The sequence below is a fragment of the Salvelinus alpinus genome, chromosome 18, assembly GCF_045679555.1.
Source record: "Salvelinus alpinus chromosome 18, SLU_Salpinus.1, whole genome shotgun sequence".
Taxonomy (NCBI): domain Eukaryota; kingdom Metazoa; phylum Chordata; class Actinopteri; order Salmoniformes; family Salmonidae; genus Salvelinus; species Salvelinus alpinus.
In genome coordinates, this window is record NC_092103.1 from 48240978 (window position 1) to 48266161 (window position 25184).

The 25184-nt window shown below is 47.9% G+C and overlaps 1 protein-coding gene across 1 annotated transcript in view; it reads right to left on the reverse strand.

The window, feature by feature from the left end:
- LOC139544425 (netrin receptor DCC-like) overlaps positions 1 to 25184 on the reverse strand; it is a 653665-nt gene that overhangs the window by 394663 nt on the left and 233818 nt on the right. Inside the window, exon 3 of the mRNA XM_071351497.1 lies at positions 1632 to 1919. Within this exon, the coding sequence (XP_071207598.1) occupies positions 1632 to 1919 (288 nt within the window). The remainder of the gene's footprint in view (positions 1 to 1631; positions 1920 to 25184) is intronic.

Here is a 25184-nt window from a genome sequence, read left to right on the forward strand (position 1 = left end):
AACGTCTGGATGAGCTCTTTAGTCTCTCTTAACGATGTTGTGTGTCTCTCGGACTGTAAAGGTCACAAACAGAGGAAGAGATTATGTGATATATCCATCCGCTCATCAATCAATGTCTTCTCCCCAGAGACCTGAACTGTACAGACTACAAAGCCCTTTAAAGGATAAGACAAGAGTACATTTTGAACTATAGTACATTCATTTAAAGTTAAATCTAGGATCAGCTGTAGTGATCAAATTACACGACGTCCTGACAACATCAGGGATATTCATCATGCTGGAGGTCAACGGACAGAGATACCAGACGCGGTTGAGAGATGTCTAACTCTGGAGATACTTTCCATATTCAACCAGTTAGGTCATCTGCTGTTAGAGTTTTGGCACCTTACTTGTGGAATAATCTCCAAGGCTCTCTAAATGGGATGGGTTGGTGCCTCTAGGACAGACAGTCCAAGGCTCTCTAAATGGGATGGATTGGTGTCTCTAGGACAGACCAAGACTCTCTAAATGGGATGGGTTGGTGTCTCTAGGACAGTCCAAGGCTCTCTAAATGGGATGGATTGGTGCCTCTAGGACAGTCCAAGGCTCTCTAAATGGGATGGGTTGGTGCCTCTAGGACAGTCCAAGGTTCTCTAAATGGGATGGATTGGTGCCTCTAGGACAGTCCAAGGCTCTCTAAATGGGATGGGTTGGTGCCTCTAGGACAGTCCAAGGTTCTCTAAATGGGATGGATTGGTGTCTCTAGGACAGTCCAAGGTTCTCTAAATGGGATGGATCGGTGCCTCTAGGACAGTCCAAGGCTCTCTAAATGGGATGGATTGGTGTCTCTAGGACAGTCCAAGGTTCTCTAAATGGGATGAATTGGTGTCTCTAGGACAGTCCAAGGCTCTCTAAATGGGATGGACTGGTGTCTCTAGGACAGTCCAAGGCTCTCTAAATGGGATGGATTGGTGTCTCTAGGACAGTCCAAGGCTCTCTAAATGGGATGGATTGGTGCCTCTAGGACAGTCCAAGGCTCTCTAAATGGGATGGATTGGTGCCTCTAGGACAGTCCAAGGCTCTCTAAATGGGATGGACTGGTGTCTCTAGGACAGTCCAAGGCTCTCTAAATGGGATGGATTGGTGTCTCTAGGACAGACCAAGACTCTCTAAATGGGATGGATTGGTGTCTCTAGGACAGTCCAAGGCTCTCTAAATGGGATGGATTGGTGCCTCTAGGACATAGTGGTGTGTGAATATTAATGTGTTTATATTTGTGTTTTTATATGTATGTTTTGATACAGGGTCATCTGTGAAAGAGACCTTGGTCTCCGCATGACTCTGTCAAAACAAAGGCGACGTAAATCAAACAAAACATCTGCTATTGTGACTGAGGTAAAACATGTCCAGGCGTGTATTGTGAAATACGCCCAAGTTTTCCTGTGAGGTCGCTGTGAGTAAAACACGGTGATGTACTCATTTGGACAAAGCATGAATTCATCATAAATGATATTTCACTGCATTACAATTATACCCAGTGTCCCACTCCCACCGTACAGTCAAGTACTGTAGGAGTTCATCTCCGAACCCAGAAGAACATCTTGTTGTCGCTAGAATATCTCTGCCAAGAGGGGTTTGTTATTGTAGCCTACCTGGCAACACGCGTAGGTCTGCGTCACTGCCGGTGCGGGCGCTGCCAGGGTTGTCTGCCAGGCAGCGGTAGGTGGCGGAGTCTGGTGGCTGGACTTTGCTAACCTGGAGCGATCCAGAGGGCAGTACCACCACTCTGCTCTCTGGGGTTAAGGTGAGGGGCAGGTCCTCTCTGTTCTTCTGCCAGCGTACCACGGGCATGGGATCCCCAGTCACCTCACAGCGCAGCAGGGCCGTGTCACCCAGATAGGAGGACACGGACTCTGTAGGGACCACGAGCTTCAACGGACCTGCGGAGAGAGAGAGAGAGAGAGAGAGGGTTAGACATTGACTCTGTAGGGACCACAAGCTTCAACGGACCTGCGGAGAGAGAGAGAGAGAGAGAGAGTGGGTTAGACACGGACTCTGTAGGGACCACGAGCTTCAACGGACCTGCGGAGAGAGAGAGAGAGAGAGACAGTGGGTTAGACACCGACTCTGTAGGGACCAGCTCCTGCAACCATGGAGAGGTAAATACCTGTCTATTTATGGAAAAATCGCCCTGATTAACTCCTTAGTCAGATCTCAGTTTACTCACTTACGTATGGCGCTGCCTACTCCTGGTGATTCGTTTTTCAGATCATATGAGCAAAAAAGATTTTGCTTTTTATCTGGGACGCTAAACCAGACAAAATAAAACGGGCCTATCTATATAATGAATATAAATTGGGTGGGTTGAGATTATTAGATATAAAAGCACTAAACATCTCTCTAAAAGCTTCACTCATTCAAAAGTTTTATTTGAACACTAAATGGTTCTCAAGTAGATTACTAAGAAAAGCTCATCCATTCTTTAAAAATTGCCTTTTTGCCTTTGTGCAGATTGCCATGTCTCTTTTTCAATCAAGCATTGCAGAGCTGGCTGCAATTTCAATTTCATCCCCCTGAAAAGATAGAACAAATATTACAACACATATTATGGCTGAACTAAAATGTGCTGGTTTGTTCCGGCGCCGAAAAGAGATGGCTGCCTCGCTTCGTGTTCCTTGGAAAATATGCAGTATTTTGTTTTTTTACGTGTTATTTCTTACATCGGTACCCCGGGTAATCTTAGGTTTCATTACATACAGTCGGGAGGAACTACTGAACATACGATTAACGTCAACTCATCATCGTTCCTACCAGGAATATGACTTTCCCGAAACGGATCCAGTGTTTTGCCTTCCACACAATACAATGGATCTGATCCCAGCCGGCGACCCTGTGCGACGCCGAAAAAGGGGAAAACGTGGCGGTCTCGTGGTCAGGCTTCGGAGACGGGCACATCGCGCTCCACTCCCTAGCATACTACTCGCCAATGTCCAGTCTCTTGACAATAAGGTTGATGAAATCCGAGCACGGGTAGCATTCCAGAGAGACATCAGGGATTGCAACGTGCTCTGCTTCACGGAAACATGGCTAACTCAAGGGACGCTAACGGAGTCGGTGCAGCCAGCTGGTTTCTTCATGCATCGCGCCGACAGAAACAAACATCTTTCCGGTAAGAAGAGGGGCGGGGGGGTATGCCTTATGATTAACGAGAAGTGGTGTGATCATCATAACAACACACAAGAACTCAAGTCGTTCTGTTCACCTGATCTAGAACTCCTCACAATCAAATGTCGACCGCATTATCTACCAAGGGAATTCTCGTCAATCATAATCACAGCCGTATACATTCCCCCCCAAGCAGACACATCGATGGCCCTGAACGAACTTTATCTGACTCTTTGTAAACTGGAAACCACACACCCTGAGGCTGCATTCATCGTAGCTGGGGATTTTAACAAGGCTAATCTAAAAACAAAACTCCCTAAATTCTATCAGCATATCGATTGTGCTACCAGGGCTGGAAAAACACTAGACCATTGTTATACTAATTTCCGCGACGCTTATAAGGCCCTCCCCCGCCCCCCTTTCGGAAAAGCTGACCACGACTCCATTTTGTTGATTCCAGCCTACAAACAAAAACTCAAACAACAAGCTCCCGCGCTCAGGTCTGTTCAACGCTGGTCCGACCAATCTGAATCCACGCTTCAAGACTGCTTCGATCACGCGGATTGGAATATGTTCCGCATCGCGTCCAACAACAATATTGACGAATATGCTGATTCGGTGAGCGAGTTCATTAGGAAGTGCATTGACGATGTCGTACCCACAGCAACGATAAAAACATTCCCAAACCAGAAACCGTGGATTGACGGCAGCATTCGCGTGAAACTGAAAGCGCGAACCACTGCTTTTAACCAGGGCAAGGTGACCGGAAGCATGACCGAATACAAACAGTGTAGCTATTCTCTCCGCAAGGCAATCAAACAGGCTAAGTCTCAGTACAGAGACAAAATCGAGTCGCAATTCAACAGCTCAGACACAAGAGGTATGTGGCAGGGTCTACAGTCAATCACGGATTACAAAAAGAAAACCAGCCCCGTCGCGGACCAGGATGTCTTGCTCCCAGACAGGCTAAACAACTTTTTTGCCCGCTTTGAGGACAATACAGTGCCACTGACACGGCCCCCTACCAAAACCTGCGGGCTCTCCTTCACTGCAGCCGAGGTGAGTAAAACATTTAAACGTGTTAACCCTCGCAAGGCTGCAGGCCCAGACGGCATTCCCAGCCGCGTCCTCAGAGCATGCGCAGACCAGCTGGCTGGTGTGTTTACGGACATATTCAATCAATCCTTATCCCAGTCTGCTGTTCCCACATGCTTCAAGAGGGCCACCATTGTTCCTGTTCCCAAGAAAGCTAAGGTAACTGAGCTAAACGACTACCGCCCCGTAGCACTCACTTCCGTCATCATGAAGTGCTTTGAGAGACTAGTCAAGGACCATATCACCTCCACCCTACCGGACACCCTAGACCCACTCCAATTTGCTTACCGACCCAATAGGTCCACAGACGACGCAATCGCAACCACACTGCACACTGCCCTAACCCATCTGGACAAGAGGAATACCCATGTGAGAATGCTGTTCATCGATTACAGCTCAGCATTTAACACCATAGTACCCTCCAAACTCGTCATCAAGCTCGAGACCCTGGGTCTCGACCCCGCCCTGTGCAACTGGGTCCTGGACTTCCTGACGGGCCGCCCCCAGGTGGTGAGGGTAGGTAACAACATCTCCACCCCGCTGATCCTCAACACTGGGGCCCCACAAGGGTGCGTTCTGAGCCCTCTCCTGTACTCCCTGTTCACCCACGACTGCGTGGCCATGCACGCCTCCAACTCAATCATCAAGTTTGCGGATGACACTACAGTGGTAGGCTTGATCACCAACAACGACGAGACGGCCTACAGGGAGGAGGTGTGGGCCCTCGGAGTGTGGTGTCAGGAAAATAACCTCATACTCAACGTCAACAAAACAAAGGAGATGATTGTGGACTTCAGGAAACAGCAGAGGGAGCACCCCCCTATCCACATCGACGGGTCAGTAGTGGAGAAGGTGGAAAGTTTTAAGTTCCTCGGTGTACACATCACGGACAAACTGAACTGGTCCACCCACACAGACAGCGTTGTGAAGAAGGCGCAGCAGCGCCTCTTCAACCTCAGGAGGCTGAAGAAATTCGGCTTGTCACCAAAAGCACTCACAAACTTCTACAGATGCACAATCGAGAGCATCCTGTCGGGCTGTATCACCGCCTGGTACGGCAACTGCTCCGCCCACAACCGTAAGGCTCTCCAGAGGGTAGTGAGGTCTGCAGAACGCATCACCAGGGGCAAACTACCTGCCCTCCAGGACACCTACACCACCCGATGTCACAGGAAGGCCATAAAGATCATCAAGGACAACAACCACCCAAGCCACTGCCTGTTCACCCCGCTATCATCCAGAAGGCGAGGTCAGTACAGGTGCATCAAAGCAGGGACCGAGAGACTGAAAAACAGCTTCTATCTCAAGGCCATCAGACTGTTAAACAGCCACCACTAACATTTAGCGGCCGCTGCCAACATACTGACTCAACTCCAGCCACTTTAAAAATGGGAATTGATGGAAATTATGTAAAAATGTACCACTAGCCACTTTAAGCAATGCCACTTAATACAATGTTTACATACCCTACATTACCCATCTCATATGTATATATACTGTACTCTATATCATCTACTGCATCTTGCCATCTTTATGCAATACATGTACCACTAGCCACTTTAAACTATGCCACTTATGTTTACATACCCTACAGTACTCATCTCATATGTATATACCGTACTCTATACCATCTACTGCATCTGCCATGCCGTTCTGTACCACCACTCATTCATATATCTTTATGTACATATTCTTTATCCCTTTACACTTGTGTGTGTGTGTAAGGTAGTAGTGTGGAATTGTTAGGTTAGATTACTGTTGGTTATTACTGCATTGTCGGAACTAGAAGCACAAGCATTTCGCTACATTCGCATTAACATCTGCTAACCATGTGTATGTGACTAATAAAATTTGATTTGATTTGATTTGATTTGGTTGATAAAATACCTGTATTTATGGGAAAGATGTTTGAAAAGGGTATTTTGTTCTTAAATGATTTTGTAAATTGGAATGGTAGAGTTATGTCCTTCATGAAGATTTGTACGGGAAGGTCTTCTCAATCCAAGATTACAACCAATTGATTACAGCAATACCCCAGAAATGGAGGAGTCAGGTGGCAGCGGGAGGAGGCAGGGAACTGGTCTGTCTGCCCAATATAAAGGATCTAAACTGGAGGAGGTAGGGAACTGGTCTGTCTGCCCAATATAAAGGATCAAACTGGAGGAGGTAGGGAACTGGTCTGTCTGCCCAATATAAAGGATCAAAACTGGAGGAGGTAGGGAACTGGTCTGTCTGCCCAATATAAAGGATCAAACTGGAGGAGGCAGGTGGCAGCGGGAGGAGGTAGGGAACTGGTCTGTCTGCCCAATATAAAGGATCACAACTGGAGGAGGCAGGTGGCAGCGGGAGGAGGTAGGGAACTGGTCTGTCTGCCCAATATAAAGGATCACAACTGGAGGAGGCAGGTGGCAGCGGGAGGAGGTAGGGAACTGGTCTGTCTGCCCAATATAAAGGATCCCAACTGGAGGAGGCAGGTGGCAGCGGGAGGAGGTAGTGAACTGGTCTGTCTGCCCAATATAAAGGATCTAAACTGGTGGAGGAATAAAAACAGCATAAATAGGAAAGTATACCAGTTTCATTTGAGGACCAGGATGATGACAACTGGGCCATACAGATTGCAAAATAGTTGGGAAGAGATTTTTGATGTACCGATTCCATGGTATGAGTTGATATACAAAACAACGCAAGATTCAAGACTTCGTGCTTTTAGGCTAAAATTATTATATAGATTTCTTGCCACCAAACAAAATGTTGAATATTTGGGGCATTCAATCGTCGAAGCTCTGCAGATTTTGTTGTGAGGATACAGAATCAATAGACCATTTATTTTGGTATTGCCCTCAGGTAGCCTGTTTCTGGTCTCAGGTTCAGGAATGGCTGAAAATGCATAGCATTGATCTAAAATTACCCTAGAAATAGTACTGTTAGGAGATCTGGAGAGACCGGGTCAGTCAATTACTAATATACTAATACTCTTAGTTAAAGTATTTATCTTCAACTCGCAATCTGTGGATTCTATTCGATTAGATAGATTGAAATTGTACGTTAAACATCACAGCATAGTTTAAAGATATGTGTTGCGTAGAAACCCGAAGTGGGTGGCCAGCAGAGATAGACGGAATGGGCTGAGGGAAGCTGAGGGTTGGGATGTGGAATTGGAGACAAGTGGGAGGGGAGTTTCTGTGTAAAAGGTAGAATGATGGTCAAAGATAAAACATTTAAATTTAAATTTAAAAAGTACATTTCAATGACACTGAGGGGCAGTGTTTTTACAACTAATGTCGGTTTGCCTGAGGATGATGCCGTCAAACCGACATTAGTTGTAAAAACACTGCCCCTCAGTGTCATTGAAATGTACTTTTTTAAATTATTTTTTCTTTTAAATCTTTGACCAGCAGGTGTTTGTACACATGCATATACACACACTCTCATTCAAATAAACACATACAAGAACACACACATACATGTAATAGTGCCAGACATGCACACAAACATATACAGTTGGCATTGCTGTTATGATTTCAGTTGTCCTTGATGTCCTTTGTTTAAAATTGTATTAATTATTTTTAAAAATGTTGCATTGTTTTTTGCTGTTTTCTTCTGTCTTTAACTTTTTTCTCTTTAGTTCTCTTGGTTGTTGGTGCACTGGGGGGTTCTTGGGGGAATGGAATTAATTTTATTTTTTGTTTTTTCTTCTTGGGGGGGGGGGGGCTCGAATGGTTGAGGGACAGCTATTGGGGAACCCGAACTTGGAGGGTTGGGGTTCAGGTTTTTTGGCCTGGTGGGAGATCTGTCAACGTGCCCTTGAACAGGGCATTGACCCTGGATGCTTCTGTGTGTCGCTCTGAATGGGAATCTGTTAATGACTGGTATGATGTAGTTGCTGAGTGGTTTCACTGCAAGTATATTGTATGTTTTGGATATTCAATAAATAAATAAACAAATATATTAAAAAAAGAGAAATCTGAAGCTATCTGCTGAGAGATAAAACTGAAGCTATCTGCTGAGAGATACAACTGAAGCTATCTGCTGTGAGATACAACTGAAGCTATCTGCTGAGAGATAAAACTGAAGCTATCTGCTGTGAGATACAACTGAAGCTATCTGCTGTGAGATACAACTGAAGCTATCTGCTGTGAGATAAAACTGAAGCTATCTGCTGTGAGATACAACTGAAGCTATCTGCTGTGAGATAAAACTGAAGCTATCTGCTGTGAGATACAACTGAAGCTATCTGCTGTGAGATAAAACTGAAGCTATCTGCTGTGAGATAAAACTGAAGCTATCTGCTGTGAGATAAAACTGAAGCTATCTGCTGAGAGATAAAACTGAAGCTATCTGCTGTGAGATAAAACTGAAGCTATCTGCTGTGAGATACAACTGAAGCTATCTGCTGTGAGATAAAACTGAAGCTATCTGCTGTGAGATAAAACTGAAGCTATCTGCTGAGAGATAAAACTGAAGCTATCTGCTGTGAGATAAAACTGAAGCTATCTGCTGTGAGGTAAAACTGAAGCTATCTGCTGAGAGATAAAACTGAAGCTATCTGCTGTGAGATAAAACTGAAGCTATCTGCTGAGAGATACAACTGAAGCTATCTGCTGTGAGATAAAACTGAAGCTATCTGCTGTGAGATAAAACTGAAGCTATCTGCTGAGAGATAAAACTGAAGCTATCTGCTGTGAGATAAAACTGAAGCTATCTGCTGAGAGATAAAACTGAAGCTATCTGCTGTGAGATACTATATATATAATATAATATATAATATACCCACCCTATTATAATATACCCAACCTATTATAATATACCCACCCTATTATAATATACCCAACCTATTATAATATACCCACCCTAATATAATATACCCAACCTATTATAATATACCCAACCTATTATAATATACCCACCCTATTATAATATACCCAACCTATTATAATATACCCACCCTATTATAATATACCCAACCTATTATAATATACCCAACCTATTATAATATACCCAACCTATTATAATATACCCACCCTATTATAATATACCCAACCTATTATAATATACCCAACCTATTATAATATACCCACCCTATTATAATATACCCAACCTATTATAATATACGAAACCTATTATAATATACCCACCCTATTATAATATACCCAACCTATTATAATATACCCACCCTATTATAATATACCCACCCTATTATAATATACCCAACCTATTATAATATACCCACCCTATTATAATATACCCACCCTATTCCTATACACCCACCCCAGATCTACTACGCTTCATTCGCAATTCATCTGTCATGTTTTCGCCACCGGATTAAATTAGGGTCACTATATAATTATACAATTAAACTTGAAAACATGCAACAACAAAAAAAATGAAAGCAGTAGATATCTCCACAGTATACTATATCATCACTGTTGGATTGTTGTCCAATTTACTCTAGAACCCTCCCCTTCCTCCATTTGAACACTCAAAGTTCTGTCAATCTACATGAGAAACAAGTCCCGCTGTGTTGATAGGCAGAACCATTAAGCAGGATAGTTAGCTCCAGCAGGGTGGAGAGATGTAAAGATTAAGAAAAGCCCTCTTCTTCTTGAAGTGGTTATTACAGAGGGATGACAGCTCAGGGTGGGAGAGGTTAGTGTGTCAGGAAACCAAAAAGGAGAACGTGTCCCAAACGGCACCCTGTTCTCATTATAGGGCACTACTTTGATCCAGAGCCACACGGGGCGATCTACCCCCCCCCCAAACCTCCTCTCCAATCATAGGCTCTGGTCAACAGTAGTGCACTGTAAAGGGAATAGGATACCATTTGGTACATAACCTCAGTGAAAGTTCCTAAAAGCTTGTCTGTCTCATTAGTGGTACACTAAAAGGGGATTCAGATTTTAAGCCACTTTGAATATACCTCCTCCCACCCTCCGCCGCTAATCCACCGGATCATTTCAATAGAAAGGGAGGCCTCCCAAGTCTCTGTTCCCTGCTCTCACCGTCTCTCTTTACATGCCCCTAAGTCTCTCTCTCTCTCTCTCTCTCTCTCTCTCTCTCTCTCTCTCTCTCTCTCTCTCTCTCTCTCTCTCTCTCTCTCTCTCTCTCTCTCTCTCTCTCTCTCTCTCTCTCTCTCTCTCTCTCTCTCTCTCTCTCTCTCATATTCTCTCTCTCTCTCTCTCATATGACCTCACACATATCCCTGTGTTCTGCGTGAGAGAATAACCTGTTCTGTGTTTTCCGCCCCAGGTACTGTCTATCGTCCAATGTGATTATAGTGGAAACATTGTATCAGTGTGTTGTCCAGGGTTTTCCCCTCCTGTGGTTTAACGCCCGTGGCGCCCTGACCTCTAGACTTTCTGTGACAGAAACTCTAAATCCTGATTAAATCTGTAAAAATCCTCTTAACATTGAAAGAGCTTCCCCTAAAAACCTTTGAAACATGAGGTCACACATCCAAGGGTTGCAGAGTGGGAATCCATACATGTCTCTCATCCACTCCTCTCCTGTCCTCTTCCTCTCCTCTACTCCTCTCCTGTCCTCTTCCTCTCCTCTACTCCTCTCCTGTCCTCTTCCTCTCCTCTACTCCTCTCCTGTCCTCTTCCTCTCCTCTACTCCTCTCCTGTCCTCTTCTCTCCTCTACTCCTCTTCCTCTCCTCTACTCCTCTCCTGTCCTCTTCCTCTCCTCTACTCCTCTCCTCTTCCTCTCCTCTACTCCTCTCCTGTCCTCTTCCTCTCCTCTACTCCTCTCCTGTCCTCTTCCTCTCCTCTACTCCTCTCCTGTCCTCTTCCTCTCCTCTACTCCTCTCCTGTCCTCTTCCTCTCCACCTCTCCTGTCCTCTTCCTCTCCTCTACTCCTCTCCTGTCCTCTTCCTCTCCTCTACTCCTCTCCTGTCCTCTTCCTCTCCTCTACTCCTCTCCTGTCCTCTCCCTCTCCTCCTCTCCTGTCCTCTTCCTCTCCTCTACTCCTCTCATGTCCTCTTCCTCTCCTCTACTCCTCTCCTGTCCTCTTCCTCTCCTCTACTCCTCTCCTGTCCTCTTCCTCTCCTCTTCCTCTCCTGTCCTCTACTCCTCTCCTGTCCTCTTCCTCTCCTCTACTCCTATCCTCTCCTCTTCATCTCCTCTACTCCTCTCCTGTCCTCTTCTCTTCTCTACACCTCTCCTGTCCTCTTCCTCTACTCTACTCCTCTTCCTCTCCTGTCCTCTTCCTCTCCACCTCTCCTGTCCTCTTCCTCTCCTCTACTCCTCTCCTGTCCTCTTCCTCTCCTCTACTCCTCTCCTGTCCTCTTCCTCTCCTCCTCTCCTCTCCTCTTCCTCTCCTCTACTCCTCTCCTCTTCCTCTCCTCTACACCTCTCCTGTCCTCTTCCTCTCCTCTACTCCTCTCCTGTCCTCTCCTCTCCTCTCCTCTACTCCTCTCCTGTCCTCTTCCTCTCCTGTCCTCTACTCCTCTCCTGTCCTCTTCCTCTCCTGTCCTCTACTCCTCTCCTGTCCTCTTCCTCTCCTCTACTCCTCTCCTGTCCTCTTCCTCTCCTCTACTCCTCTCCTGTCCTCTTCCTCTCCTCTACTCCTCTCCTGTCCTCTTCCTCTCCTCTCCTCTACTACTCTCCTGTCCTCTTCCTCTCCTCTACTCCTCTCATGTCCTCTTACTCTCCTCTACTCCTCTCCTGTCCTCTTCCTCTCCTCCTCTCCTGTCCTCTTCCTCTCCTCTACTCCTATCCTCTCCTCTACTCCTCTCCTGTCCTCTTCCTCTCCTCTACTCCTCTCCTGTCCTCTTCCTCTCCTCTACTCCTCTCCTGTCCTCTTCCTCTCCTCCTCTCCTGTCCTATTCCTCTCCTCTACTCCTCTCCTGTCCTCTTCCTCTCCTCTCCTCCTCTCCTGTCCTCTCCTCTACTCCTCTCCTGTCCTCTTCCTCTCCTCTACTCCTCTCCTATCCTCTTCTCTCCTCTACTCCTCTTCCTCTACTCTACCCCTCTCCTGTCCTCTCCTCTCCTCTACTCCTCTCCTGTCCTCTTCCTCTCCTCTACTCCTCTCCTGTCCTCTTCCTCGCCTCTACTCCCCTCCTGTCCTCTTCTCTCCTCTACTCCTCTTCCTCTCCTCTACTCCTCTCCTGTCCTCTTCCTCTCCTCTACTCCTCTCCTGTCCTCTTCCTGTCCTCTACTCCTCTCCTGTCCTCTTCCTCTCCTCTCTCCTCCTCTCCTGTCCTCTTCCTCTCCTCTACTCCTCTGCTGTCCTCTTCCTCTCCTCTACTCCTCTCCTGTCCTCTTCTCTCCTCTACTCCTCTCACGTCCTCTTCTCTCCTCTACTCATCTTCCTCTCCTCTACTCCTCTCCTGTCCTCTTCCTCTCCTCTACTCCTCTCCTGTCCTCTTCTCTCCTCCACTCCTCTCCTGTCCTCTTCCTCTCCTCTACTCCTCTCCTGTCCTCTTCCTCTCCTCTCCTCCTCTCCTTTCCTCTTCCTCTCCTCTTCCTCTCCTGTCCTCTACTCCTCTCCTGTCATCTTCCTCTCCTCTACTCCTATCCTCTCCTCTTCCTCTCCTCTACTCCTCTCCTGTCCTCTTCTCTTCTCTACACCTCTCCTGTCCTCTTCCTCTACTCTACTCCTCTTCCTCTCCTGTCCTCTTCCTCTCCTCTACACCTCTCCTGTCCTCTTCCTCTCCTCTACTCCTCTCCTCTACTCCTCTCCTGTCCTCTTCCTCTCCTCTACTCCTCTCCTGTCCTCTTCCTCTCCTCCTCTCCTCTCCTCTTCCTCTCCTCTACTCCTCTCCTGTCCTCTTCCTCTCCTCTACACCTCTCCTGTCCTCTTCCTCTCCTCCACTCCTCTCCTGTCCTCTCCTCTCCTCTCCTCTACTCCTCTCCTGTCCTCTTCCTCTCCTTTCCTCTACTCCTCTCCTGTCCTCTTCCTCTCCTGTCCTCTACTCCTCTCCTGTCCTCTTCCTCTCCTCTACTCCTCTCCTGTCCTCTTCCTCTCCTCTACTCCTCTCCTGTCCTCTTCCTCTCCTCTCCTCTACTCCTCTCCTGTCCTCTTCCTCTCCTCTACTCCTCTCATGTCCTCTTACTCTCCTCTACTCCTCTCCTGTCCTCTTCCTCTCCTCCTCTCCTGTCCTCTTCCTCTCCTCTACTCCTATCCTGTCCTCTTCCTCTCCTCTACTCCTCTCCTGTCCTCTTCCTCTACTCTACTCCTCTTCCTCTCCTGTCCTCTTCCTCTCCACCTCTCCTGTCCTCTTCCTCTCCTCTACTCCTCTCCTGTCCTCTTCCTCTCCTCTACTCCTCTCCTGTCCTCTTCCTCTCCTCTTCCTCTCCTCTACTCCTCTTCCTCTCCTCTACACCTCTCCTGTCCTCTTCCTCTCCTCTACTCCTCTCCTGTCCTCTCCTCTCCTCTCCTCTACTCCTCTCCTGTCCTCTTCCTCTCCTGTCCTCTACTCCTCTCCTGTCCTCTTCCTCTCCTGTCCTCTACTCCTCTCCTGTCCTCTTCCTCTCCTCTACTCCTCTCCTGTCCTCTTCCTCTCCTCTACTCCTCTCCTGTCCTCTTCCTCTCCTCTACTCCTCTCCTGTCCTCTTCCTCTCCTCTCCTCTACTACTCTCCTGTCCTCTTCCTCTCCTCTACTCCTCTCATGTCCTCTTACTCTCCTCTACTCCTCTCCTGTCCTCTTCCTCTCCTCCTCTCCTGTCCTCTTCCTCTCCTCTACTCCTATCCTGTCCTCTTCCTCTCCTCTACTCCTCTCCTGTCCTCTTCCTCTCCTCTACTCCTCTCCTGTCCTCTTCCTCTCCTCTACTCCTCTCCTGTCCTCTTCCTCTCCTCCTCTCCTGTCCTATTCCTCTCCTCTACTCCTCTCCTGTCCTCTTCCTCTCCTCTCCTCCTCTCCTGTCCTCTCCTCTACTCCTCTCCTGTCCTCTTCCTCTCCTCTACTCCTCTCCTGTCCTCTTCTCTCCTCTACTCCTCTTCCTCTACTCTACCCCTCTCCTGTCCTCTCCTCTCCTCTACTCCTCTCCTGTCCTCTTCCTCTCCTCTACTCCTCTCCTGTCCTCTTCCTCGCCTCTACTCCCCTCCTGTCCTCTTCTCTCCTCTACTCCTCTTCCTCTCCTCTACTCCTCTCCTGTCCTCTTCCTCTCCTCTACTCCTCTCCTGTCCTCTACTCCTCTCCTGTCCTCTTCCTCTCCTCTCTCCTCCTCTCCTGTCCTCTTCCTCTCCTCTACTCCTCTGCTGTCCTCTTCCTCTCCTCTACTCCTCTCCTGTCCTCTTCTCTCCTCTACTCCTCTCATGTCCTCTTCTCTCCTCTACTCATCTTCCTCTCCTCTACTCCTCTCCTGTCCTCTTCCTCTCCTCTACTCCTCTCCTGTCCTCTTCTCTCCTCCACTCCTCTCCTGTCCTCTTCCTCTCCTCTACTCCTCTCCTGTCCTCTTCCTCTCCTCTCCTCCTCTCCTGTCCTCTTCCTCTCCTCTTCCTCTCCTGTCCTCTACTCCTCTCCTGTCATCTTCCTCTCCTCTACTCCTATCCTCTCCTCTTCCTCTCCTCTACTCCTCTCCTGTCCTCTTCTCTTCTCTACACCTCTCCTGTCCTCTTCCTCTACTCTACTCCTCTTCCTCTCCTGTCCTCTTCCTCTCCTCTACACCTCTCCTGTCCTCTTCCTCTCCTCTACTCCTCTCCTCTACTCCTCTCCTGTCCTCTTCCTCTCCTCTACTCCTCTCCTGTCCTCTTCCTCTCCTCCTCTCCTCTCCTCTCCTCTTCCTCTCCTCTACTCCTCTCCTGTCCTCTTCCTCTCCTCTACACCTCTCCTGTCCTCTTCCTCTCCTCCACTCCTCTCCTGTCCTCTCCTCTCCTCTCCTCTACTCCTCTCCTGTCCTCTTCCTCTCCTGTCCTCTACTCCTCTCCTGTCCTCTTCCTCTCCTGTCCTCTACTCCTCTCCTGTCCTCTTCCTCTCCTCTACTCCTCTCCTGTCCTCTTCCTCTCCTCTACTCCTCTCCTGTCCTCTTCCTCTCCTCTCCTCTACTCCTCTCCTGTCCTCTTCCTCTCCTCTACTCCTCTCATGTCCTCTTACTCTCCTCTACTCCTCTCCTGTCCTCTTCCTCTCCTCCTCTCCTGTCCTCTTCCTCTCCTCTACTCCTATCCTGTCCTCTTCCTCTCCTCTACTCCTCTCCTGTCCTCTTCCTCTCCTCTACTCCTCTCCTGTCCTCTTCCTCTCCTCTACTCCTCTCCTGTCCTCTTCCTCTCCTCCTCTCCTGTCCTCTTCCTCTCCTCTACTTCTCTCCTCTTCCTCTCCTCTCCTCCTCTCCTGTCCTCTCCTCTACTCCTCTCCTGTCCTCTTGCTCTCCTCTACTCCTCTCCTGTCCTCTTCTCTCCTCTACTCCTCTTCCTCTACTCTACCCCTCTCCTGTCCTCTCCTCTCCTCTACTCCTCTCCTGTCCTCTTCCTCTCCTCTACTCCTCTCCTGTCCTCTTCCTCGCCTCTACTCCCCTCCTGTCCTCTTCTCTCCTCTACTCCTCTTCCTCTCCTCTACTCCTCTCCTGTCCTCTTCCTCTCCTCTACTCCTCTCCTGTCCTCTTCCTGTCCTCTACTCCTCTCCTGTCCTCTTCCTCTCCTCTCTCCTCCTCTCCTGTCCTCTTCCTCTCCTCTACTCCTCTGCTGTCCTCTTCCTCTCCTCTACTCCTCTCCTGTCCTCTTCTCTCCTCTACTCCTCTCATGTCCTCTTCTCTCCTCTACTCATCTTCCTCTCCTCTACTCCTCTCCTGTCCTCTTCCTCTCCTCTACTCCTCTCCTGCCCTCTTCTCTCCTCCACTCCTCTCCTGTCCTCTTCCTCTCCTCTACTACTCTCCTGTCCTCTTCTCTCCTCTACTCCTCTTCCTCTCCTCTACTCCTCTTCATCTCCTCTTCTCTCCTCTACTCCTCTTCCTCTCCTCTCCTCCTCTCCTGTCCTCTTCCTCTCCTCTCCTCTACTCCTCTCCTGTCCTCTTCCTCTCCTCTACTCCTCTCCTGTCCTCTTCTCTCCTCTACTCCTCTTCCTCTCCTCTACTCCTCTCCTGTCCTCTTCTCTCCTCTACTCCTCTTCCTCTCCTCTACTCCTCTCCTCTCTTCTTCCTCTCCTCTACTCCTCTCCTGTCTTCTTCCTCTCCTCTACTCCTCTCCTCTTCCTCTCCTCTACACCTCTCCTGTCCTCTTCCTCTCCTCTACACCTCTCCTGTCCTCTTCCTCTCCTCTACTCCTCTCCTGTCCTCTTCCTCTCCTCTACTCCTCTCCTGTCCTCTTCCTCTCCTCTCCTCTTCCTCTCCTCTACTCCTCTCCTGTCCTCTTCCTCTCCTCTACACCTCTCCTGTCCTCTTCCTCTCCTCTACTCCTCTCCTGTCCTCTCCTCTCCTCTCCTCTACTCCTCTCCTGTCCTCTTCCTCTCCTGTCCTCTACTCCTCTCCTGTCCTCTTCCTCTCCTGTCCTCTACTCCTCTCCTGTCCTCTTCCTCTCCTCTACTCCTCTCCTGTCCTCTTCCTCTCCTCTACTCCTCTCCTGTCCTCTTCCTCTCCTCTACTCCTCTCCTGTCCTCTTCCTCTCCGCTCCTCTACTCCTCTCCTGTCCTCTTCCTCTCCTCTACTCCTCTCATGTCCTCTTACTCTCCTCTACTCCTCTCCTGTCCTCTTCCTCTGCTCCTCTCCTGTCCTCTTCCTCTCCTCTACTCCTATCCTGTCCTCTACCTCTCCTCTACTCCTCTCCTGTCCTCTTCCTCTCCTCTACTCCTCTCCTGTCCTCTTCCTCTCCTCTACTCCTCTCCTGTCCTCTTCCTCTCCTCCTCTCCTGTCCTCTTCCTCTCCTCCTCTCCTCTTCCTCTCCTCTCCTCCTCTCCTCTCCTCTACTCCTCTCCTGTCCTCTTCCTCTCCTCTACTCCTCTCCTGTCCTCTTCTCTCCTCTACTCCTCTTCCTCTACTCTACCCCTCTCCTGTCCTCTCCTCCTCTCCTGTCCTCTTCCTCTCCTCTACTCCTCTCCTGTCCTCTTCCTCGCCTCTACTCCCCTCCTGTCCTCTTCTCTCCTCTACTCCTCTTCCTCTCCTCTACTCCTCTCCTGTCCTCTTCCTCTCCTCTACTCCTCTCCTGTCCTCTTCCTGTCCTCTACTCCTCTCCTGTCCTCTTCCTCTCCTCTCTCCTCCTCTCCTGTCCTCTTCCTCTCCTCTACTCCTCTGCTGTCCTCTTCCTCTCCTCTACTCCTCTCCTGTCCTCTTCTCTCCTCTAATGTCCTCTTCTCTCCTCTACTCATCTTCCTCTCCTCTACTCCTCTCCTGTCCTCTTCCTCTCCTCTACTCCTCTCCTGCCCTCTTCTCTCCTCCACTCCTCTCCTGTCCTCTTCCTCTCCTCTACTCCTCTCCTGTCCTCTTCTCTCCTCTACTCCTCTTCCTCTCCTCTACTCCTCTTCATCTCCTCTTCTCTCCTCTACTCCTCTTCCTCTCCTCCTCTCCTGTCCTCTTCATCTCCTCTCCTCTACTCCTCTCCTGTCCTCTTCCTCTCCTCTACTCCTCTCCTGTCCTCTTCTCTCCTCTACTCCTCTTCCTCTCCTCTACTCCTCTCCTGTCCTCTTCTCTCCTCTACTCCTCTTCCTCTCCTCTACTCCTCTCCTCTCTTCTTCCTCTCCTCTACTCCTCTCCTGTCTTCTTCCTCTCCTCTACTCCTCTCCTCTACTCCTCTCCTCTTCCTCTCCTCTACACCTCTCCTGTCCTCTTCCTCTCCTCTACACCTCTCCTGTCCTCTTCCTCTCCTCTACTCCTCTCCTGTCCTCTTCCTCTCCTCTACTCCTCTCCTGTCCTCTTCCTCTCCTCCTCTCCTCTCCTCTTCCTCTCCTCTACTCCTCTCCTGTCCTCTTCCTCTCCTCTACACCTCTCCTGTCCTCTTCCTCTCCTCTACTCCTCTCCTGTCCTCTCCTCTCCTCTCCTCTACTCCTCTCCTGTCCTCTTCCTCTCCTGTCCTCTACTCCTCTCCTGTCCTCTTCCTCTCCTGTCATCTACTCCTCTCCTATCCTCTTCCTCTCCTCTACTCCTCTCCTGTCCTCTTCCTCTCCTCTACTCCTCTCCTGTCCTCTTCCTCTCCTCTACTCCTCTCCTGTCCTCTTCCTCTCCTCTCCTCCTCTCCTGTCCTCTTCCTCTCCTCTACTCCTCTCATGTCCTCTTACTCTCCTCTACTCCTCTCCTGTCCTCGTCCTCTGCTCCTCTCCTGTCCTCTTCCTCTCCTCTACTCCTATCCTGTCCTCTACCTCTCCTCTACTCCTCTCCTGTCCTCTTCCTCTCCTCTACTCCTCTCCTGTCCTCTTCCTCTCCTCTACTCCTCTCCTGTCCTCTTCCTCTCCTCCTCTCCTGTCCTCTTCCTCTCCTCTACTCCTCTCCTCTTCCTCTCCTCTCCTCCTCTCCTCTCCTCTACTCCTCTCCTGTCCTCTTCCTCTCCTCTACTCCTCTCCTGTCCTCTTCTCTCCTCTACTCCTCTTCCTCTACTCTACCCCTCTCCTGTCCTCTCCTCTCCTCTACTCCTCTCCTGTCCTCTTCCTCTCCTCTACTCCTCTCCTGTCCTCTTCCTCGCCTCTACTCCCCTCCTGTCCTCTTCTCTCCTCTACTCCTCTTCCTCTCCTCTACTCCTCTCCTGTCCTCTTCCTCTCCTCTACTCCTCTCCTGTCCTCTTCCTGTCCTCTACTCCTCTCCTGTCCTCTTCCTCTCCTCTCTCCTCCTCTCCTGTCCTCTTCCTCTCCTCTACTCCTCTGCTGTCCTCTTCCTCTCCTCTACTCCTCTCCTGTCCTTTTCTCTCCTCTACTCCTCTCATGTCCTCTTCTCTCCTCTACTCATCTTCCTCTCCTCTACTCCTCTCCTGTCCTCTTCCTCTCCTCTACTCCTCTCCTGTCCTCTTCTCTCCTCCACTCCTCTCCTGTCCTCTTCCTCTCCTCTACTCCTCTCCTGTCCTCTTCTCTCCTCTACTCCTCTTCCTCTCCTCTACTCCTCTTCATCTCCTCTTCTCTCCTCTACTCCTCTTCCTCTCCTCTCCTCCTCTCCTGTCCTCTTCCTCTCCTCTACTCCTCTCCTGTCCTCTTCCTCTCCTCTCCTCTACTCCTCTCCTGTCTTCTTCCTCTCCTCTACTCCTCTCCTCTTCCTCTCCTCTACACCTCTCCTGTCCTCTTCCTCTCCTCTACACCTCTCCTGTCCTCTTCTCTCCTCTACTCCTCTTCCTCTCCTCTACTCCTCTCCTGTCCTCTTCTCTCCTCTACTCCTCTTCCTCTCCTCTACTCCTCTCCTGTCCTCTTCCTCTACTCTACTCCTCTCCTGTCTTCTTCCTCTCCTCTACTCCTCTCCTCTCCTCTACTCCTCTCCTCTTCCTCTCCTCTACTCCTCTCCTGTCTCCTCTACTAATTTAACAGTTCATTGTAGTTCATTCAATGTAATTGGAGAATCCAGTGGGTTCTGGTCGTCTTTAGTAGTTGATTCTATGATTTTGTATTTGATAATTTATATATTTTTTCTGTTTGTTCTTTATTATAGCCAGAAAAATTGTACAAGTGGTTTACCAAGTCTCCGTTCTAGATAGATAACTATTTGTGTTGTTGTTTGTTTAGTGTTTTCCAATTTTCCCAGAAGTGGTCAGAGTCTATGGATTTTTAGTTACATTGAGCTGATTTCTGACGTGCTGTTCCTTCTTTTTCCGTAGTGTATTTCTGTATTGTTTTAGTGATTCACCATAGTGAAGGCGTAGACTCAGGCTTTCTGGGTCTCTATGTTTTTGGTTGGACAGGTTTCTACATTTCTTTCTTAGGTTTTTGCATTCTTCATTCCTCTCCTCTCCTCTCCTCTCCTCTCCTCTCCTCTCCTCTTCTCTTCTCTTCTCTTCTCTTCTCTTCTCTTCTCTTCTCTTCTCTTCTCTTCTCTTCTCTTCTCTTCTCTTCTCCTCTCCTCTCCTCTCCTCTCCTCTCCTCTCCTCTCCTCTCCTCTCCTCTCTTCTCTTCTCTTCTCTTCTCTTCTCTTCTCTTCTCTTCTCTTCTCTTCTCTTCTCTTCTCCTCTCTTCTCTTCTCTTCTCTTCTCTTCTCCTCTCCTCTCCTCTCCTCTCCTCTCCTCTCTTCTCTTCTCTTCTCTTCTCTTCTCTTCTCTTCTCTTCTCTTTGCTTCTCTTCTCCTCTCCTCTCCTCTCCTCTGCCTGTCACTGTGCTGTGTTAATCTCTGCTGCATAACCTTAACAAGGCGCTGGCTGAGGGAGAGGACTTAACCAGCCTCACACACATATCGCAGCATAGCCGTATCCCAGCCCAGCCTTATCCCAGCCCAGCCGTATCCCAGCCCAGCCTTATCCCAGCCCAGCCGTATCCCAGCCCAGCCTTATCCCAGCCCAGCCTTATCCCAGCCCAGCCGTATCCCAGCCCAGCCTTATCCCAGCCCAGCCTTATCCCAGCCCAGCCGTATCCCAGCCCAGCCTTATCCCAGCCCAGCCTCATCCCAGCCCAGCCTTATCCTAGCCCAGCCTTATCGCAGCATAGCTTTATCCCAGCCCAGCATTATCCTAGCCCAGCCTTATCCCAGCACAGCCTTAACCCAGCCCAGCCTTAACCCAACCCAGCCTTATCCCAGCCCAGCCTTATCTCAGCCCAGCCTTATCTCAGCCCAGCCCAGCCTTAGTCAGCAGTTTACTCTGTTTACTCTCAGTTTACTGAATTAAGAAAATAGCATCAGCATGACGTGATGAGTGCTTAAAGCATTGGCTTGCAGGCTGTGGTGAGAGCTGGGGAGAGAGAGGAGAGAGAGTGAGAGAGAGAGAAACAGACAGACAGACACACAGAAAATGAGAGAGAGCGAGAGAGAGAGAGAGCGAGAGAGAGAGATGAGAGAGAGAGAGACAGAGAGAGATATGAGATAGAGAGAGACAGACAGACAGACATACAGAAAAAGAGAGAGAGCGAGAGAGAGAGAGAGAGAGAGAGAGAGAGAGAGAGACAGAGAGAGATATGACATCGAGAGACAGAGACAGAGACAGAGAGAGAGACAGAGAGAGAGACAGAGACAGAGACAGAGACAGAGACAGAGAGAGAGAGAGAGAGAGAGAGAGAGAGCGAGAGAGAGAGAGAGAGAGAGAGAGAGAGAGAGAGAGAGAGACAGAGACAGAGACAGAGACAGAGAGAGAGAGAGAGAGAGAGAGAGAGAGAGAGAGAGAGAGAGAGAGAGAGAGAGAGACAGAGAGAGAGACAGAGACTGGCTATAGAGACCGGTCGTCACAGACAAACCTGGCTGCCCAGGGAGGACAGGCTGTGCTCACTCTGCTCCAGGGGAGAGGTAGAGACAGAAGTGCATTTCCTACTACACTGTGACAAATACTCAGACCTAAGAGCATATTTCTTTCCCAAAATTATAATTCAATACAAAGAATTTGAAACTATAAAAGATGAAGAAAAATTCAAATATTTGTTGGGTGAAAAGCCAAAATGTGCAGTTTTGGCAGCCAAATATGTGTCCTCCTGCCACAGCCTGAGGGACAGCCAGTGAAAAATGCAAAGTAATGTTGATAATATTTCCCATTTAGCTTAGTTTTGTTTTGTCTTTCGTACCAGGTCATGTGTCTTCTCAGTCATGTTGACACTGGTCTACTACCAGGTCATGTGTCTTCTCAGTCATGTTGACACTGGTCTACTACTGTTGCTTTAATGTATTGTTGTTCTGATTAATATTGTTGTTGTAGCTGTTATTAATGGTAATCCCATGTCCACTACTACTATTATTATTACTGTTAGTCCCACCATTTATTTATATATAAATATATATATATTTTGTGTATATATATACATATATATTTTATTTAAATTTTTCGATATGTATACTTTGACAATGTAAGTAATAATAACTTGCCATGTCAATAAAGTCAATTGAATTGAATTGAATTGAATTGACAGAGAGAGAGAGAGAGAGAGAGAGAGAGAGAGAGAGAGAGAGAGAGAGAGAGAGAGAGACAGAGACAGAGAGACAGAGACAGAGACAGAGACAGAGAGAGAGACAGAGAGAGGGAGAGAGAGAGAGAGAGAGAGAGAGAGAGAGAGAGAGAGAGAGAGAGAGAGAGAGAGAGACAGAGACAGAGACAGAGAGACAGAGACAGAGACAGAGACAGAGACAGAGACAGAGACAGAGACAGAGAGAGAGACAGAGAGAGAGAGAGAGAGACAGAGACAGAGAGAGAGAGAGAGACAGAGACAGAGACAGAGAGAGAGACAGAGACAGAGAGACAGAGACAGAGACAGAGACAGAGACAGAGACAGAGAGAGAGACAGAGAGAGAGAGAGAGAGACAGAGACAGAGACAGAGACAGAGACAGAGACAGAGACAGAGACAGAGACAGAGAGAGAGACAGAGAGAGAGAGAGAGAGAGAGAGAGAGAGAGAGAGAGAGAGAGAGAGAGAGAGAGAGAGAGAGAGAGAGAGAGAGAGAGAGAGAGAGAGAGAGAGAGAGAGAGAGAGAGAGAGAGAGAGAGTGAGAGAGAATGCTAATTTGGTATAGAGCAGACCTAACTCACTCCATTAAATTAATCAAAACAGGAACATTTTACATTTGGCTAGAAATTCAAAAGGAAATTATCTTAACAGAGAAAAATGTCCTCCTGTGTGCTACCTATATCCCCCCACTAGAATCCCCATACTTTAATAAAGACAGCTTCTCCATCCTGGAGGGGGAAATCAATCATTTCCAGGCCCAGGGACATGTATTAGTCTGTGGCGACCTAAATGCCAGAACTGGACAAGAACCTGACACCCTCAGCACACAGGGGGACAAACACCTGCCTGCAGGTGACAGCATTCCCTCCCCCATATGCCCCCCTAGGCACAACTATGACAACATAACCAACAAAAACGGGTCACAACTCCTGCAGCTCTGTCGCACGCTGGGTATGTACATAGTCAATGGTAGGCTTCGAGGGGACTCCTATGGTAGGTTCACCTATAGCTCATCTCTTGGCAGTAGCACTGTAGACTACTTTATCACTGACCTCAACCCAGAGTCTCTCAGAGCGTTCACAGTCAGCCCACTGACACCCCTATCAGACCACAGCAAAATCACAGTCTACTTGAACAGAGCAATACTCAATCATGAGGCATCAAAGCCAAAGGAACTGAGTAACATTAAGAAATGCTATAGATGGAAGGAATGCAGTTTGGAAACCTACCAAAAAACAATTAGGCAACAGCAAATTCAATCCCTTTTAGACAACTTCCTGGGTAAAATGTTCCACTGCAATAGTGAAGGTGTAAACTTGGCAGTAGAAAATCTTAACAGTATATTTGACCTCTCAGCTTCCCTATCAAATCTAAAAATCTCAAATAGAAAACCGAAGAAAATGAACAACAATGACAAATGGTTTGATAAAGAATGCAAAAATCTAAGAAATAAATTGAGGAACCTGTCCAACCAAAAACATAGAGACCCGGAAAACCTGAGTCTACGCCTTCACTATGGCGAATCACTAAAACAATACAGAAATACACTACGGAAAAAGAAGGAACAGCACGTCAGAAATCAGCTCAATGTAATTGAAGACTCCATAGACTCTAACCAATTCTGGGAAAATTGGAAAACACTAAACAAACAACAACACGAAGAATTATCTATCCAAAATGGAGATGTATGGGTAAACCACTTCTCCAATCTTTTTGGCTCTATAACAAAGAACAAAGAACAAAAACATATACATGATCAAATACAAATCCTAGAATCAACCATTAAAGACTACCAGAACCCATTGGATTCTCCAATTACCTTGAATGAGTTACAGGACAAAATAAAAACCCTCAAACCCAAAAAGGCCTGTGGTGTTGATGGTATCCTTAATGAAATGATCAAATATACAGACAACAAATTCCAATTGGCTATACTAAAACTCTTTAACATCGTCCTTAGCTCTGGCATCTTCCCCAATATTTGGAACCAAGGACTGATCACCCCAATCCACAAAAGTGGAGACAAATTTGACCCCAATAACTACCTTGGAATATGCGTCAACAGTAACCTTGGGAAAATACTCTGCATTATCATTAACAGCAGACTCGTACATTTCCTCAATGAAAACAATGTACTGAGCAAATGTCAAATTGGCTTTTTACCAAATTACCGTACAACAGACCATGTATTCACCCTACACACCCTAATTGACAACCAAACAAACCAAAACAAAGGCAAAGTCTTCTCATGCTTTGTTGATTTCAAAAAAGCCTTCGACTCAATTTGGCATGAGGGTCTGCTATACAAATTGATGGAAAGTGGTGTTGGGGGTAAAACATACGACATTATAAAATCCATGTACACAAACAACAAGTGTGCGGTTAAAATTGGCAAAAAACACACACATTTCTTCACACAGGGTCGTGGGGTGAGACAGGGATGCAGCTTAAGCCCCACCCTCTTCAACATATATATCAACGAATTGGCGCGGGCACTAGAACAGTCTGCAGCACCCGGTCTCACCCTACTAGAATCCGAAGTCAAATGTCTACTGTTTGCTGATGATCTGGTGCTTCTGTCACCAACCAAGGAGGGCCTACAGCAGCACCTAGATCTTCTGCACAGATTCTGTCAGACCTGGGCCCTGACAGTAAATCTCAGTAAGACCAAAATAATGGTGTTCCAAAAAAGGTCCAGTCACCAGGACCACAAATTCCATCTAGACACCGTTGCCCTAGAGCACACAAAAAACTATACATACCTCGGCCTAAACATCAGCACCACAGGTAACTTCCACAAAGCTGTGAACGATCTGAGAGACAAGGCAAGAAGGGCCTTCTATGCCATCAAAAGGAACATAAATTTCAACATACCAATTAGGATCTGGCTAAAAATACTTGAATCAGTCATAGAGCCCATTGCCCTTTATGGTTGTGAGGTCTGGGGTCCGCTCACCAACCAAGATTTCACAAAATGGGACAAACACCAAATTGAGACTCTGCATGCAGAATTCTGCAAAAATATCCTCCGTGTAC